This window comes from Pseudoliparis swirei, chromosome 24 (assembly GCF_029220125.1).
Source record: "Pseudoliparis swirei isolate HS2019 ecotype Mariana Trench chromosome 24, NWPU_hadal_v1, whole genome shotgun sequence".
Classification (NCBI taxonomy): domain Eukaryota; kingdom Metazoa; phylum Chordata; class Actinopteri; order Perciformes; family Liparidae; genus Pseudoliparis; species Pseudoliparis swirei.
Genome location: NC_079411.1, coordinates 4663814 through 4681551, shown reverse-complemented (window position 1 = coordinate 4681551; position 17738 = coordinate 4663814). Strand labels below are relative to the sequence as shown.

At 42.2% G+C, this 17738-nt stretch overlaps 1 protein-coding gene across 1 annotated transcript; it reads right to left on the bottom strand.

Annotated features, from left to right (window-relative positions):
* Window positions 1-956: 956 nt before the first annotated feature.
* On the bottom strand, window positions 957-16508 carry LOC130189783 (voltage-dependent T-type calcium channel subunit alpha-1I-like). Its single transcript, XM_056408718.1, has 30 exons — window positions 16364-16508; window positions 15448-15566; window positions 15072-15208; window positions 14784-14872; window positions 13829-13988; window positions 13371-13689; window positions 13097-13189; window positions 12727-12905; window positions 11881-12154; window positions 10768-10916; window positions 10006-10191; window positions 9792-9900; window positions 9542-9697; window positions 9317-9427; window positions 9070-9155; window positions 7953-8076; window positions 7683-7751; window positions 6525-6709; window positions 6289-6415; window positions 5239-5364; window positions 4309-4398; window positions 3911-4130; window positions 3501-3658; window positions 3307-3416; window positions 3067-3200; window positions 2873-2931; window positions 2521-2599; window positions 2014-2135; window positions 1515-1673; window positions 957-1034 (listed from the first exon to the last, which is right to left on the bottom strand). The coding sequence occupies exons 1-30, from the start codon at window positions 16506-16508 to the stop codon at window positions 957-959; spliced, it is 4152 nt and encodes a 1383-aa protein (XP_056264693.1).
* Between the last annotated feature and the right edge of the window lie 1230 nt (window positions 16509-17738).

Genomic DNA, 17738 nt, shown 5'->3' with positions numbered 1-17738 from the left:
AAACTGCTAACATGGCACTTTGAGTGGAGGAAGGATGACAAGCGGCGGCCGGAAGATGAGAAAAGAAAAGGATACTGTCGCCCCGGAGTGGTGGGACAGATTTCATTTCCATGCATTTCTGCATGCAAGAGGAGAGTTCTGAAATGAATTTATATGAAAGATGTATGTGGCTATATATATATATATATATATATTTGTCTTTATTTTTCTTTATTTTATATACATTTTCTGATTTATTTAATAATTTAGGATAGGAATATATCAGCATTTTTTGCTTCTACCTATACCTTTTCAGTCTTTCTGTTTTGTATATTATATAGAATAATATTGTATTGTATTGCAATGATTGACTGAATAAAATACACAAGTATGAACCTTTGTGACTAAAACGGTTAATAATAATATTTATAACATTTACGTTGCAAAAAATGTATAACAGTAACTCAGTCGGCCATGTTAACAGTGTGGTTTCTTTGCTTTTGTGAGTCAACGTGTCGGTTGGGTGCCATCTAGTGCGCATGATGGGAAGTGGTAAGAAAAAATATATATTTTTGTGGCATAAAAACAAATGTAGAAATATATAAGTTCTTAAAACATAAGAATAGCAATTAAATCAATAACATTATTCTAATAGAATGAAAAAACTTCTGACAAGACGACCATGTGACATTAAAACAAATGTAGAAATATATCATTTCTTAAGACATTGAATTGAAAAATATAAAAATATCAATTAAATCAATAAATGATGCTATTACAATGAAAACAAATGCTATCAAAATAACATGTGGCATGAAAGTAAATTTAGAAATGTATAGCTTTTCCTGAAACAGAAAAATAGCAATTAAATCAATAATGTTTTCTATTAGAATGAAAACGTTGTAGACCATTTGAGATGCTAAAACTAATATTTTAGTTCACAAAATCATTTAATTGAAATAAAAACAACGTGTAATTCATTCTGGGTCCGGCAGACGGTCTTCGTTCTCGACCGGCGGCGACAAGACCGGCGCGCCTGCAGCCAAGAGTTCCTCCTTCAGGGAGGAAGTTAAAAGGGTTGTTAAAATATGGTATCAAATAAAATATGCTATTTCAATTCGAAAGTCGGAAATCAAAGTAGGTTTATTTAATTTGCATTTTGTTCCTGTCAGCTTTCCTAAGATAAATAAAAATTATCCTATTTGTTCTGACTTTATAAGTTATGTATGCTTTTGTTTTTTACTGTGATTTAAAATTGTGTTTCTATTGTTATTGCTTCTATTGTTTCTGTTGTCTACCATGTAAAGTACACTTTGAGTACACATTGTATGCGTTTTATGTTCACTTGATCTGCTGCACACTTCCTGAAATGCTTTCTTGGCTACAATCAATCACAATTAATCGTCACGTGTTGCATAATCCAAGTAAAATAAAGACAAAGTCTACATCTTTTCAATAATTAGTGTTATATACAGTCGCTATTTAAAAACCCCATCTCAGGACATTTTCAAGAACAGGAGCATCGTCGCCCGTACCCTCTTGCTGTCTTCCATGGCTTGCATGATCACTCCCACCACCAGGTTGACCAGCACAAACTGGGCCGTGACCACGAAGGTGATGAAATAGATCGGGGAGACCCACGTCAGGTAGTTGGAGCATTTCTCGTCTCCAAGGCGACACTGCGTCATGGTGTCCTTGAGGGACGCAGAGCGAGAATCAGCGAGGAGGGGGGGGTATTGAAAGGGTATTAAACTAATGAAACAAAGGGTTACCAAAATGTCTCTTTTAAGAGATACTAAATGAAAAACTCAAAGTCGTAAAAGTAGTGTCGATCACAGTGTCACCGGACACCTATGACAGGTGTTTTGCTGTTCTTAATTACTGCAAATAAATGTATATATATATTTTAAATTACATTATTTATTGGATTTGGTTGGCAGGTGGTACCAGTGAGACAATTTCACCCTGAAAGCTGCACGTTCTGGGAGATTATGCGTACAGCGCCTGTGTGTGTGTGTGTGTGTGTGCATATACCTTCATGATTCTGCTCCAGTTGTCCCCGGTGCACACCTGGTAGAGCGCGAGCAGCGCCATGCCGAAGTTCTTGAAGTTGCTGTGGTCGTTTAGGCCCCGGCACTCGTCCTTGTCCACGCAGCCTGACCCGCACAACACAGACATTCAGACGCAATACACACACACACACACACACACACACAACACACACTCACAGTCAGCGAAGAAAAAAGAAAAAAAATCAAGTGCAGATGAAACGTCAGCATCAACCCATTATTTTGGAGTGAGAAGATTAGAAAAAAAAGTATATATATATATATGAATATATATAAATATATTTACATATATATATATTTATATAAATATATATATATATACTTTACATATATATGTATATATATATATAAATATATATACTTTTTTTCCTAATCTTCTCACTTCAAAATAATGTGTGTGTGTATGTGTGTGTGTGTGTGTGTGTGTATGCGTGCGTGTGTGTGTGCGTGTGCTGCTGGTCGTGTGACTGACCGAGAGTGCCGAAGAGCTCCACTCCCAGCGCGGCGTAGATGTAGAAGAAGAATATGAAGAGGAGACATATGTTTCCAACCTGGAATTATGAAAAAAATGCACGTGAGATCCGTCACACACACACACACACACACACACACACACACACACACACACACACACACACACACACACACACACACACACACACACACACACACACACACACACACACACACACACACACACACACACACACACACGACATCATCAGCAGCCTTAATCTGAGACAGGAGAGCGTGTCATCTTCTGTTATTTCTTAACAGAAGCATAAGCAATCAGACAGAAACAAGTGAACAGGAGAAGCGTTTACCTGAGTCAGCGTCTTGATGACGGTTTTCAGCAGAACGCGGATCTTTGGGGCCTTCAGCACTGCAGAGGCACACACACACACACACACACACACACACACACACACACACACGTGGTCATGAGCCATTTTGTATTTGATGAAGCCGACCACTCGACGCCGGCCGTCTCCCCTCCCTGTCGAGCGGGCGTTCGTACCTTGTGCCAGTCGGAGCACTCGGCAGACTCTCAGGATGCCGGGATTAAAGGGAACGGACTTCGCCAAATACATCTTGTTTAAAACGATACCCGAGACGGACACCAGGATGACAACGAGGTCCAGCAGATTCCACCTAAACACACACACACACACACACACACACACACACGTTAGGCACTGACACACACACCTCACAGCGGATACGGAAAATAAGCTCCTCCCTCATTCCCGTGTGTTACCTGTTTTTCATGAACCTCCGACCGCCAAACGCCACAAGCTTGAGCAGGACTTCAATAATCAGGATGACGGTGAACACGTCGTGGGAATACTCGGTCAACATCGCAATGTACTGAACACACACACACACACACACACAGGTTAGCTTCCATCCGCCCACAGAGTTCATGTTGCTGCTCCCCGAGGGTTTACCGACCGGAGGTTGGCCGTAATGTTCGACAGACATTATCAAGACGCTGATGAAGATGATGACGCCCATGAAGAGGTCCAGGTAGGTGTTGGTGCACAGGGTGTGGATCCACCGACGCGTGCGTGAGTAGGACGTGCAGTAGGACATCGAGTCAGACTCACCGACTTCACACACACACACACACACACACATGCAGACGTTTAGATGTCCACAAGACAGAAAAGTGGGAGATGCATACATGGCTGCAATGATCGATGTATTGATTAAGCACAACGTTGTGGCTCCGCCCCCTCGAGTCTAAACGGCATCTCACTGCTCTGATTCGCTTTTTGGCAAACGCTGCTTGTTATGTGAACTGGGATTAAACCCTCAGGCCGAAAGCCCACCAGCTCCCAGCAGCTCTCACCAGCTCCCACCAGCTCCCACCAGCTCCCAGCAGCTCCCAGCAGCTCCCACCAGCTCCCTACCTTTGACCTGCACTACTCTTCCTTCTGCAATGTCTCGCATCAGCTGCTTATACTGAACCTCGCGGAAGGTGTCCACCATCACGCCGATGAACATGTCGAGCAGAAAGAAGCTCAGAATAATGAAGGTGAGGAAGAAAATAAGTGCCCATTCATTGTAGTTCATCACAGGCTGAGAGGAGGAGGAGGAGGAGGAGGAGGAGGAGGAGGAGGAGAGAGGCGTCACAACTTGTTTTCTCGTGCACAATAAATACAAAATAAATTTGAAAAAGTCTATTGCGCTGCCGTCTTAAGAAGTTGAAAGAGTGAATGTCTCTCTCTTCCCGTGACCATGAACATAAGTCAGATACCTGTGCGTTCACTCCCACAGCGTCCACTCCATTGCGCATGATGATCACCCAGCCGTCCCTGGAGTACATGACGAACAGCGCCAACAGAGCCTGAAGGGGGCCAAAAAGGACCGCACATATTATACCTCTATTTTAAGTATATTATATATATACTGTAATTAGATGTCAAATAATAAAATAACAAACACAGTAACAACATTTGCTGATTTGAATGTATACTGTATCCAGTGTCAGGAATACACGAGGGCAAAGGGCAAAACTGCCTCTAAGAAATACCATTTTGCCCCCGATATCACTAGGAGGAGCAATAAATGCCCCCATAATTTCCTCTTATAATTATGATAATTTAATAGGGTTTTTGTTTTGTTCTCTGTTGTGTGTGTCTTGTCTATATTGCCTGTGCTAGGTAGGTACACAACACAAATCAATAAATATAATTTTAAATTATTTAAAAAACAAAGAAATAAGTTATTTGTTAATAGTTGTTATGTAAAAAAAAAACAATAAACAACCACAGAAAAAAACCAATACAATTTTATTTGATTGTCTGATTTATGTTTTGTTTGTTTTTTGTTCAAAAGAACTGAAGAAAACACTTTTAATCTGTAGACTGCTGCCCAATAGTCTTATTATTACCATTTTTATGACATTTGCTCATATACTGTAAGCCTAAATAAGTAGATAAATTATTTTTGAACAAAGGTTACATGTTATTTCACAAGTTTCAAAAAAAGTGCCCCTGGATTTCAGTCAGTGGGGGCAAAAATTGCCCCCTAAAAATATATATATAAATGTCCTCCCCTGACTGTATCACACCGGGTGAAGATGACATTCCAACGGTTTTCAATGTCAAATCACACATTTTTAAATACATGAAGAGCCTTGCTGACATGAACGCAACTCTTTTCTCTGGCGCCATATTGCCCGTACCTGCGGCAGGCTGTCGAAGTTTAAGTAGTTGCGCTCCCAGCGGTAGTCGGCCGACAGACAGTCCGTCTTGTTGGTGATGTGGTCGAGGTTCTCCCCGAAACAGGTGTAGAACTTCCCCTTGAACAACTACAGGGATCGGGTGAGAGAGAGAAAAAGACAACATTGTGCTCATCTCATCTGACTCGCACAATAAGGCTGTGTGTGTGCGCGTGTATGTGTGTGTGTGTGTGTGTGTGTGTGTGTGTGTGTGTGTGTGTGTTTTCCCAAAAGGTAAAACAGAGGACAGCCCTTAATTTCCAAATAAGTTCCTGTAAAAACCCGACTCTCCAGACCCGACCTCTCTGTTCTCCCCAACAATCACACACACACACACACACACACACACACACACACACACACGCACCATTTTCTGAACTGGACTCAAAAGGACATTCACACCCTTCTGCCCTTCTTTTCGCTCCTATCATTTTGTAAATGAAAATAAATTGTAATTGTTAATAGAAAACATGTCAATTTGTTCAGCTCTCATGTCTTCTCCCGACACAATGTGTTTCAGGTGTTGCGTAGCAACCAATTACTTGCTAAATTCAAGTTCCAGTGATCAATAGAGAAATCATTTTGGCGATGGGTGCCCTTTTTTTTTTAGGTTTGAGCGCCTGCCCCCCAACATGTCTGTGCACGTGCCTACTCTTATGTCATTGGTTTGGGAAGCTATATTTTATTCACTTAACGTGTGCAGAGACATTTTATCTCCAGACTCTATTTGAGTCTTGTTTTGGGTTAAAGGACAGCGTCTGGAATACATTCCAGTGCTCGTGTTGTTGACTGGTCCTGGTGTCTTTTGAACCCGAAGAACCATAACAACTGAATGAAACTGTAAGAACTGTATTCCGGGTTATGTTTTGTGTTTCGCTTACATACTTTTTGTCGTGGAGGAAGTAGTTAATCCAGACAAACCCCTTATTGCTGAAGTAGCTTCACTAAAATACCGGGTGAAAGGGATCCTATACGCTACAGTGTGTGTGTGTGTGTGTGTGTGTGTGTGTGTACCTGCACCCCGAGGATTGCATAGAAAAAGAGGAAGGCGCAGCATATGAGGAAGATGTTCCCGATGGGCCTGATGGCCAAAATGAGAGCCTGCACAGCCAGCTTCAGTTTGGGGGCCCGCTTGACGACCCTGGGACGCACAAGACACCGGAAAAAAAAAAAAGTTGTTAGAACCGGCGCGTGTGCAGACCGACGCGTGAAACGAGGCGCACCGACGCCTGTACTGTGTGCGTACGCACCTCAGGGGGCGAAACGTGCGCAGCAGGCGCAACACTTTGACGACAACCAGCATTTTGTCGGGGCCCGGACTGACGAGTGAGACGAGGATGTGGACGAGAGAGAGAACCACCAGCGAGCCGTCCACCTTGTTCCAGTTGGACCGGCAGTAGCTCTCGCTGCCGAACACCAGACCCAGAGCCAGGACCTGCAGGTAGCAACGACACGGCCCCATTTAGTTGTTGTTGTTGTGTATTTTATTCAGTCAATCATTGCAATACAATACAATATTATTCTATAAAATATACAAAAAAGAAAGATTGAAAAGGTATAGGTTGAAGCAAAAAAATGCTTATATATTCCTATCCTAAATTATTATCAAATAAATCAGAAAATGAATATAAAATAAAGAAGAAGAAAAAAGATTATATATATATATATATATCCACATACATCTTTCATATTTCAATCAAACATATAACCCTCAATAATTGTTTTATAAATAATTCTTTTGAAAATCAAAAATGAGTTGACCATTCTTATATCCATTTTAACGTTATTCCATAATTGGACTCCGACAATAGAAATACATCTTCTTTTAATCCATTTTTTAGCCTTTTGTAGTGAATTTATAAACATCTCTCACATCATATGTACTCATGTATTGAAAACAAACTTTGTACACAGTCTGGCAGTGACGTTGCTTTAGCTCTGTACATCGTCTGCATTGTTTTATAATAAACCAAATCAATACATTTCATAACATGTGATCTGTTAAACAATGGATTTACATTACATATTTTAAAATGTATCAATGCGGGAAAAAAGTACCTTACTTAAAGCACTCACAGACCTCCCAAGAGGAACTTAGAACCAGATTATATTGCATTATAAGGCTATTATAACAAAATGTATAATGTATTTCAAACAAGAAGAATTGTGGACCAGAAATACTTAATAATAATAAGCATTATGATACTTGACTTTATAAATTATAGAAAAATGCTGTGATGCTTATAACTACAATTATAAAGTGCTATACGCAGATTATAACGCATTTAAGAGCTCAAAAGCCATGATGTGCTTGTGTTTATTCGAACAAATGAAACATTTCAGTTCATATTAAGAATGACTTTTCACCGGGAAGATCTCTGTGGTTAAAAAACTAAACTGGTGTTTACCTTAAAAATCATCTCGACCAGGAAGACAACAGAGAACACGTAACTGGATGTGTTCAAGAGCAATTGCTCCTAAAGGGAAAGAGAGATTCATTGAAAAACATTATTACATATAATCAAGTTTATACCACATACTATTTTGTTCCATGCAATACAAAACATCCAGAAAGAACTCAGAGACCAAATACTTGACAACATTTTTTATTTGTGTATGTATTGGATAAGGTTGTGTGTGTGTGTGTGTGTGTTTGTGTGTGTCTGTAGGTGTCTCACCACACTTCCAGGGTGTATTCCAGGCCGCTCCAAAGCAATGGTGACACAGTTTAGGAGAATGAAGAGCAGAACTGTGTAGTTGAACATCTGTGTAGCGATCACACTCTGGCAAAAGATGCGGAACCTAAACACACACACACACACACACACACACACATCTCCAGAGTCAGGAAACATCACTGCAGACTTCTGACATCATTCTTTTAACACTTGTGTTGCCTTCGGGTCATTTTGACCCGATTCAATGTTTAACCCTCCTGTCGCCTTCGGGTCAATTTGACCCGATTCAATGTTTAATGTCGGTGTTCTTTCGGGAGTCAACAAACAAACATAAAGTACCTCACACTTAAACTTGGAAAACAATATTAATTCTAATAATTTTCTGGAGATTTTAATAGCTGGGGTCATATTGAACTCAAGGGTAAAATATGTTAGTAAATATAAAGGTAACAGGAGGGTTAAACATTGAATCGGGTCATATTGACCCGAAGGCGACAGGAGGGTGAAACATTGAATCGGGTCAAATTGACCCGAAGGCAACACAAGGGTTAAGAGAGCTAAAGTCAGTTCAACATAAGTTTGAATCCCTTTATTCATTTCTCAGTTATCTTTTGGCATTTCTGATCACATCAAAATGTTTCTTACCCTTCCTGTTCAACACAATCACACAGACCGCACTATGACAATATGACCGGTAATAAGACGCGACCTGCTAGCAGGCAGAAAATTAATAGATTGATTAACCTATTAAAATAAATTAATAAAAAAACAACATTTCTTATCTACTGTAGCTCGCTGTTTTCTACACGTGAAATACAAAAAGCATCGAACAACCTCCTGGAATTAGTTCAGCCCAAACATTATCGCTCAGGGAGATTCCTCATTGCGCCAGCTATTTTTTTTAAAAATCGATTTAAAAGTCCTTTATTAAGTCCTACTCGTTGCATTAAATCAGGTTTCGTCATCGAAGTCAAAGAAATATCTCAAGTCAGTTGAGAAAGTAAAGATGTGTAAACTGGTTGTCAAGACACGTCTGTAAACAATGCAGAGATCGACGTGTGTTCACGCGTGTGTGTGTGTATGTGTGTGTGTGTGTGTGTGTGTGTGTGAGACGTACCTGTTCTGGGGAGACAATGCGTACAACGACCAATCTTCATGCTCTTTGCACCAGCGGAGCGCCTTCTGGATCCGTGTCAGAGGTATCTGCCCGGGGGAGGGGGAGGGGGGGGGAGGGGATAACGACCACATCAGCCGAGGCAAAAATACTTGAAAAGAATTCGCTCAGGAAAGAGGGGAATGTGATATCAAGGTCGCAGTATTGTGTGTTGAACCGTCACGCGTAGCTATGGCTGTTCAGGACTTACGTTGTCCTCACCGGCTGCAGCGGAGGACACGGGGTCGTCAGGGGTCACGTTGGCAGAAGAGGAGCCGGCGGGCTGACAGGAGTCTGGATCGGAGGACCTGTTCTTGTCTCGCTGGAACATAACCGGAGGAAGAGTGCGGCAAAGGCGTGAGCGTGCCGAACTTCAAAGCCACATTTGGTGGAATTAAAAAAAACACGGCGGCGGGAGAAGGCCGGAGGTCCTCACTCGGTCCTGGAAGCCCTGAATGACGATGCCCACGAGGACGTTGAGGAGGATGTGCTTTCCCGTCAGAATGATCGCCACGAAGTAGATGGCGGCCCACGGAGAGGTGGCCGCCATGGTGTTGTAGAGCACCAGCTGCCAGTCCTCCTCCGTCAGAACCTGGATCACACGCAGGGAGGGAGGCGGCGGCGACGACGAGCGCTTTGAGATTTGCACGACGGCGGCACGAGATCAGGAAGTCGGACGAACTAACCTGGAACACGGTGACCATGGACCAGAGCAGCGTGTCGAAGCATTTCCTGTCAGAGTCTTCGGATATCTTGACGTCGATCTGATTGCCGAACAGGTACCGGCCGATGACACTGCAGAGGGACGGGGGGGAAAGCAGCGAGTGTGATTGAAACGTAATGCGTCCGATGTCTCCCAACACAGAAAGGATATGTGTGTGTGTGTGTGTGTGTTCATGCCTGAAAATGAAGATGAGAAACAGCATAATCGAGCAGAGTGGAGCTGCCTCCACCATGGCCTTCTTCAGCACCAGCAGTTGTTTCCTCAGGTGAGGGAGGAAGTGGAGCAGCCTCCCAAAGCGCAGCAGGCGAAACACTCGGAGGACGGACAGCTTGCCGTTTGCTTTGGTTATCGTCTCCCACAGGCTGAAGGACACACACACACACACACACACACACACACATTACAAGGCCCTGAAGGCAACTTCTATCTGACCACTGTCACATATATGCAATAGCTCCATAGCTATTGTTACGCAAACGACCATCTATTCCTAAACATGACCAAGCAGTTTTGCTGCCGAACGCTAAATGAGTTGTTTCCTGTGAAGACGGAAGTTTATTTTGAAAGACAACGCATGCGGATAATGAGCGATAAGCAATTCTTTGGAAGTAGAATAGTAATTTTTTTGTAAGATATCACACAAACTGTCAGGATACATTGTGTATTTTTTTTCTTCATGTTATTATGTTTTTTTACCGTGTTGTTTTTATGTCTTCGCTACATTTCATTTCACTGCTACTGTTTTTAAATGCGCTCCATGAATACATCTGGACTGGACTTCTGCTCGGTACCTCAGCCCTTCTTTCAACGGGTTGTTCAAATGAGAGTTGAACCCCCGAAACGACGACATGGGGATACGATGCGAATATCAACGCCGGCACGCGTTACAGGACAAAAAGGGTGGAGGTCAAAGGTCAGACCTGACGGGATCCCGTTACCTGACGATGACGATGACAAAGTCAAAACAGTTGTCTTTGTCCTTGAAGTATGTCCATCTGAGAGCCACCAGCTTGAGCGCCATCTCCACCACAAAGACCACGGTGAAGACCATGTTGCTGACGCCCAACATGGTCGTCAAGGCAACGGGCTGCCGGAGGAGAGGACGGAGAGCAGAAGGAGAAGGGCGCGAGCAAGAGGGGAAGAGCAAGGAAGGGAAGTCAAGGAAGGAAAGATGAATAAAGCAAACTAGTAACTAATTCTAGTATGACAAATCAGGAGCGTATTTGAAAAGGCTCTCATCAAAGCTTTGCTATTCGACAGGATTAATGGATTAAAGTCAATTTATTTTCCCATTGTGTTGCATCAAAACTCTAAAATCATCTAAAACTTAGGAATTGTTACATTTAAACTTCTCTTTGAAGAAAAAGGTTTTACTTGAAACCTCAACTAAACGTCATTCTGTTGCGCCAAAGTTTATTTAACTCATTTTAAAATGCGAGTCTGTATAAACTTACACTTTAAATGTCTTTTTGAGAAAGATTGAGCAAATTCATCAAGTTCCCCACGAAAAGGGAAAAGAGAAAGTTTCGACCCAACTGAGTTCAGTGATGCTGCTTTTGAATTACTCTAAAGCGGTTCGACAACTTTCATTGAGCTGAACAGGAAGATTAATCCAATAGAAATTATCGTTTTATTATATTATATATTATTATTGTATCTTGTATTATTTATCCATATTGCTGCATTAGAGAAGTTTTTCTCAAACGAGGAGAAGTTGGAGCTCCTCTGTTGCGCCGACGAGCAAAAATAGAAATATAGTCGCTAGAAGTTTTATATGAATGGTTTCATATATATTTTATAGCTTACTTACAAGGTTTCCAACAGAACGCATATTTCTTCATTTTTATTTATCTTTGATTTGGGTACGCAAGCAAAACAATAAACCATATTGATTCAACTTAAACTCGTCATTTGAAACATAATAATAATAATAATAATCATTTATTTTATATAGCGCTGCTATATAGTTCTGCTAAACTCTGATTGGACTCTTAAATTAATCTCTGTGGCTGCATCCCAGCCTCAGTCCATCGTCCCCTCACACTCCTCACCTGCTCGTGGTGCTCTATCGCCATGATGAGGATGCTGAGGAGCACGGCGAACATGATGACTCGGTCGAAGATCGGACTTTTGACGACTCTGGTCAGCAAGACTCTGAGCGGTCTGCAAATCTCAATCCCGATCTGAAAGACGGCGGTCGAGTCAGGTGACCTCTTGTCGCCGAGGCAACGACACCGCTGCTGGTGGAAGTGCGGAAAGTGGTCGACTCTCACCGGTGTGGAGATAGTCCCGCTGTCGCTGCTGTGCACTCTGTTGTTTCTTGTTCTATTCGTTAAAAAAAGCACACAAAGAAATAGTAAATAACTGAAAATAACCCAAGAGGGGGTTATTTTGAGGTTAAATGAAGACTGTGGCCGGGCTCGGCCTTAGAGAAAGGGTAAGGAGCTCGGACGTCAGGAGGGAGGGAGGAGTCGAGCCACTACTCCGTCGAAAGGAGGCAGCTGAGGTGGTTCGGGCATCTGATTTGGACGCCTCCTGGACGCCTCCTGGACGCCTCCCTTTAGACCAGGTGTGTCGAACTCATTTTCACCGTGGGCCACATCAGCATCATGGCCTCTTAAAGGGCCGGTGTAACCGAAGCAGTGTATAAACTAGTCCCGAACATATTGTTAGATAACTCTCTTTGCATTTGATTATTGTTTATTCGAGAGTAGAAAGATTGTAGGCAAGAACATTTCTCCAATATTGTAACACAAATCCATTTAGTTTGTAACCTTCAAAATAAAAGCACGGGATACAAAGGCGATCATATGTCTTTCAGCCGTCATAAAATGACGTGGCGGGCCTTGTGTTTGACGCCTGTGCTTTAGACTTTCAGGTTGGAGACAGTGACCGACCTGCTGTACGCTCGTCTGATTCCCTTCAGGCAGCTGGTCAGCTTGACGTAGAGCCCTTTGATGACCGCCTTGTCCGCGGCCCTCCTTTCACTCTGCCTGTCTGACATCGTGCCCAACTTGTCCGAGAAATGGGTGCCGATGACGACCGCGCACACATTCATCATGATGAACGAGCCCATCTGGTCGGGGAGGGAAACGTGCTTCAGGGAGATCGCACCAGCTAACTAAAATCTACAGTTTACAGAAAAGACTGTTTATTTTTTATAAATGAATAAAAATGAACCCGTTTGTAATAACACCAACACAGAAACTGTTGTTCGAGACCCAGGGACCCGGTCGAGCGGGCGTGAAGACGAGCGGCTGAACTCACGACAGTTACGATGATGAAAAACAGAAAACTCCAGAAGGAAGACGCATCCATGACGTTGAACATGATGGCCGACCATCCTTCCAGCGTGATGACCTGCAGGCGGAGAGAGAGAGAAGAAGACAGTGTTAGAGCTGAGTGAACAGACATGGTGACCAATGAGTCACATGGGAAAGACAGACAGACAGACAGGCAGACAGATAGACAGATAGACAGATGGAAAGACAGACAGACAGATAGACAGACAGACAGGTGTATTCCTGACAGCCGTCCTCACCTGGAACATGGCTAACCAGGCGTAGCCGATGTTGTCAAAGTTGATGGCTCCTTTGTTCGGGTTCTGGTCCCCGGCCCGGCAGATGTTATACAGCACGTTCCAGTTCACGCAGGCGTTAGCCGCGGCCCCCGGCACCACGGGGCCCAACGCACCCGGTGCATTGTGGGGAGGAGCCAGAGAGCACGTTTGGCCGTTCTCTGAGAGCGGCGGCACGTCGCGGCAGCGGCGCGTCCCCTTCATGCTGTCCAGGGAACAGATGAACGGGTACTTGTCGTCGCGCTTGGTCATGAAGTACGGATCCAAGGACACGTTGTGCACTCTGGTGAGAGAAAATAATGTACATGCAGAGGGTCGAGTTCGTGATACATGGATGTCAGACTGAGGGCAAAAGGAGGGAGGATTTGTTATAAGATGTATTATGACAACCGCTGGAAGAGCAGAACAAGCAATGTCCTTACGTGGAAATGTTCTCTCCCGGGAAGCAGCGGTTACGCAGCTGCCCGGCCCACAGCTGGACTCCCATCACCGCGAAGATTTCGATCACAAACATGTAGAGGAGGAGAACGTTCACGAGGACGGGCAGGATGCCCATGAGCACGCTCATCACGTCACGCATGCCTGCACAGAGGAAGACAAAAAAAAGATGCCGTCACACACAACTTGAGATATTTATTTCTTCTGAATTAACTGTAATTTGTATTTTAAAAATGTCAGCTTGCTGTGTTTGTTTGGCAAATAAAATCGAGATCAGAGTCTGCAGTAGCACGTGCTGATGGAGTTATCTTTGACGTGGCTGATCAGACTTCTAATCGATTCTTTTCTTTTTCTCTCCAAACTAATTTTTGTTGACGATCAAGGTCTCGCTTTATCATCTCTAGACCTGGAAGATTAATTATTTACTTATTTTTTTAAGAAATAATTTATCATTTTTTTATGCTTTCAGAGTTTTAGGTTTTTCAATGTTACATTTTTTGGTCTCTTTTTCCGTCAGTGAAGCAGGTTTCAATCTTAGACGCTTTGTCGATTTTATTTTAAACAGCTAGTTTCGACTGACAGAAGAGGTATTATTGTTCTTGCCGGATAATGTCCATGCTCATATATAAGGTTTACACTTCATCGTCTATTATTATTATTATTCGTATTATTATTATTATAGCATTGCCTGATCTATCTCTGTGTGTGCCTGGAGAAATATTCCTGCTGTAGAAAATGCCCGTTGGAATCCAAAGGCTGTCCTAAAAGTTCCCAGAGTAGAGTTGTCACATGACCAAGGACTTGTTACTTCTCAAATGTAACAGAAATAGCTAATTGGAAAGAAGCAGCCATCTCTGGGAGGTTTATGCCATCGATCGACCCTCAAAGAGTCACATTAACAACTTGAAACGTCTGACTGTGGGTGAAGCGTCGACTCACTTGCCACTCTGCTGATCAGCCGCATCGGCCCGAGCACTTGAAACATCGTCATGTCGAAGCCAAGGTGCTGCATGGAGTAGCTGAGCAACCTGTGGGACAGAAAACAATCTGCTCATATATATAAGCCCAGAACATTTTGTGCTAACCTGTTAAGCCGTCCAAACTTTTTGAGGTTTCTCTGCTTCGAAACGCCGCTGTGTCTCAGAGGGAAGGTTGTTTTCTCCAATTGAAATGTGGCGTTCCTTCTGCAGGTGATATGAGCGCAGCAAGGCATTGTGGGATACTCACTCTCCAACGTTGATAAATACATCAAACGTGTTCCACTTGTTCTGGACGTAACTGCCTGGGCAGTCAAGAAATCCCATGGCCAAGATCTTGATGAGCATTTCAATGAGAAAAAATGCCACAACAAGGGTATCCACAATCTAGCAATACACAATAAAAGAGGAAAAAAACTCAGTTAAACAAAATATAACAACAATACTATTGTTGGGTTTTCTCACGAATACCATGGGCATCTTGAACGTTTTGTATAGATCAATAAGCATTTTGTGTTGTGATTTTGCTCGGCTAAACCATGTGGCGCCTGTTTTCCCGGAGAGAAAGAATGGAGGCTTTTTAATTGTAATTCAATCTAACAAAAGAGTTCAAGTGTCACTGTCACCTCGAACGTGTAGCTCTTCTCGGGACCGGGCTCGGACATGCCCAGACTCATGCAGTTGAGGAAGACGAACAGTATGGAGACATACTCCAACCACGTGGAGGAAGAGGTTAAGGTCAAAACTCAAACACGGTCATAAAAACGTATCAAAAACAGAGGATCCATGATTATATACACCTAATGGGAATAATAATGGCGAGTTTAAATAATGTTACAATGTATTAATAGCGACAGACGGGTGTGTCCTTTACTCTGAAATATACATATTGGTATATGCACACACACGCCTACTTACATTTGTATTACATTTCACACAGGGTAGGATATATTTATATATATTTTTAGGGGGCAATTTTTGCCCCCACTGACTGAAATTCAGGAGCACTTTTTTGAAACTTGTGAAATAACATGTAACCTTTGTTCAAAAATAATAAATATACTGATTTAGGCTTACAGTATACGAGCAAATGTCATAAAAATGGTAATAATAAGACTATTAGGCAGCAATCTACAGATTAAAAGTGTTTTTTTCGATTTTCTGAACAAAATACAAACAGCACATAAATCAGACAATCAAATAAAATGGTATTCTTATTTTTTTGTGGTTATTTATTGTATTTTTTAAACATAACTATTAACACATAAGTTATTTCTTAGTTTTTTTATAATTTAAAATTATAGACAAGACACACACAACAAAGAACAAAACAAAAACCCTATTAAATTATCAGAATTATAAGAGGAAATTATGGGGGCATTTGTTGCCCCTCCTGGTGATATCGGGGGCAAAATGATATTTCTAAGGGGCCGTTTTGCCCTTTGCCCTCGTGTATTCCTGAAACTGATTTCAGACATATTTGGGCTTTCCAGGTGTCAGGCAAAGGTTAACCATCCAGCAGTGAGAAAGGATATTGGCTACCTGCTATCTGCAGACACCAATTCCGGGGGAACCAGCCAATGACCACCGGCACCAGAACCGGGTCGGGCAGCTGCTCCTGCACCGAGGTGACGCTGGGTGGGCTGGGATCGCCGAGCTGTGGGATGATGACCGCCACTTCAGTCATGATTGATTTACAGCAGAGTTACTCTGGGGGGAGGTCAAGAAGAGAGAGTTGAAGAGAAAAATTGTCAATATAGTGACGAAAAACAGGCAGTGCAGCTCTGTATTGTGTGTTAGGTTGTGTGGCCTAGTTTATATAACAATGCATTCATCATACGTCATGGTCTGAGTGTCATATTTAGTCCACTTCTTCATGAGTTTTAAAACAATATTATAACTTTAATTCATTCAGAACTATGGATACTGAATATGTATAATTAGGTTACATTAATACATATTTCACAGCATACAGCCAACAGGGGTTTAGGTTTGAATAACACGACACGTTGAACAGTTAACGCATAGCTACTGTTGCTATGGGAGTAGATATGATAATGGAGTCTCTAGAAATCATTTAAGTCAATTAAAATAATGTAATAAATAAATATTTATGTATTTATTGTGAGCTGCCGGTAAAATAACCGGGTAGTTTTCCATGCTAGCTCGTTACAACTAAAAGCGAATTATAAAAGTGCGTTAGCCTCTACGGGAGCTATAGCTATAGCTAGCTCCCAGAGAGGCTGAGCGCCGCCGGACGTCTGCGGCGTCTCGACCGCGTCAAGCGGACTCACCACAGAAGAAGACGGCTGCACGCGCTCGATGCTCCTCGTAAATCCGATGTCCGCTTGTACATTTTTCGGGTTATTACCTGTTGAGTTAACTTAACTGAGCTCCCTGCCAAAGCTCAAATGTTCACGCTGTCAACATTAATGTTTCATAGCTGACATTCTGGAAATTAAACAATATTATCAGTTGCCGACAGTAACAGGCCAACGGAAATTGCAGCAAAAGTGTTGCCCGAAAATGTTGCTTGTTGTCTGGACACAGATTATAATGACAATAATACCAATATTTATTATAATAATAACAACAATACTATTTTGGGACTTTGTGGACGTTTTTAATTGCTAAAGCAAGTCACTGCCAGGCTGTGTACAATAGTGTAAATATGATTTTGAGAAATGTTTGTTTATTGTACAAAAAGCAAAAAAAGAAGATGTATCTATTGTAGGAGTTACATTATGGAACAACACATAAAGGATCATATATAAAGCTATTTTTTTAGGGTAACTAGTGTGAATGAGCTTATTTTCCTTTTTTATGTTTAATTATCTTGAATATATAAACAGTATGCTTCTGCCTATACCCTTTCAGTCATATTGTTACAGGCTTTACTCATTGTGATGACTGAAGA

Excerpts from the sequence above, each read along its gene's own strand:
- LOC130189783 (XM_056408718.1), bottom strand. The coding sequence starts at position 16,508 with ATGACTGAAGTGGCGGTCATCATCCCACAGCTCGGCGATCCCAGCCCA. Across the intron at positions 3,659-3,910 it reads CTGGGAGCTGGTGGGAGCTG|TCGGTGAGTCTGACTCGATG; the intron begins GTGGGAGCTGGT and ends GTGTGTGTGAAG. Across the intron at positions 2,600-2,872 it reads TCATCAAGACGCTGACTCAG|GTTGGAAACATATGTCTCCT; the intron begins GTAAACGCTTCT and ends TCATAATTCCAG.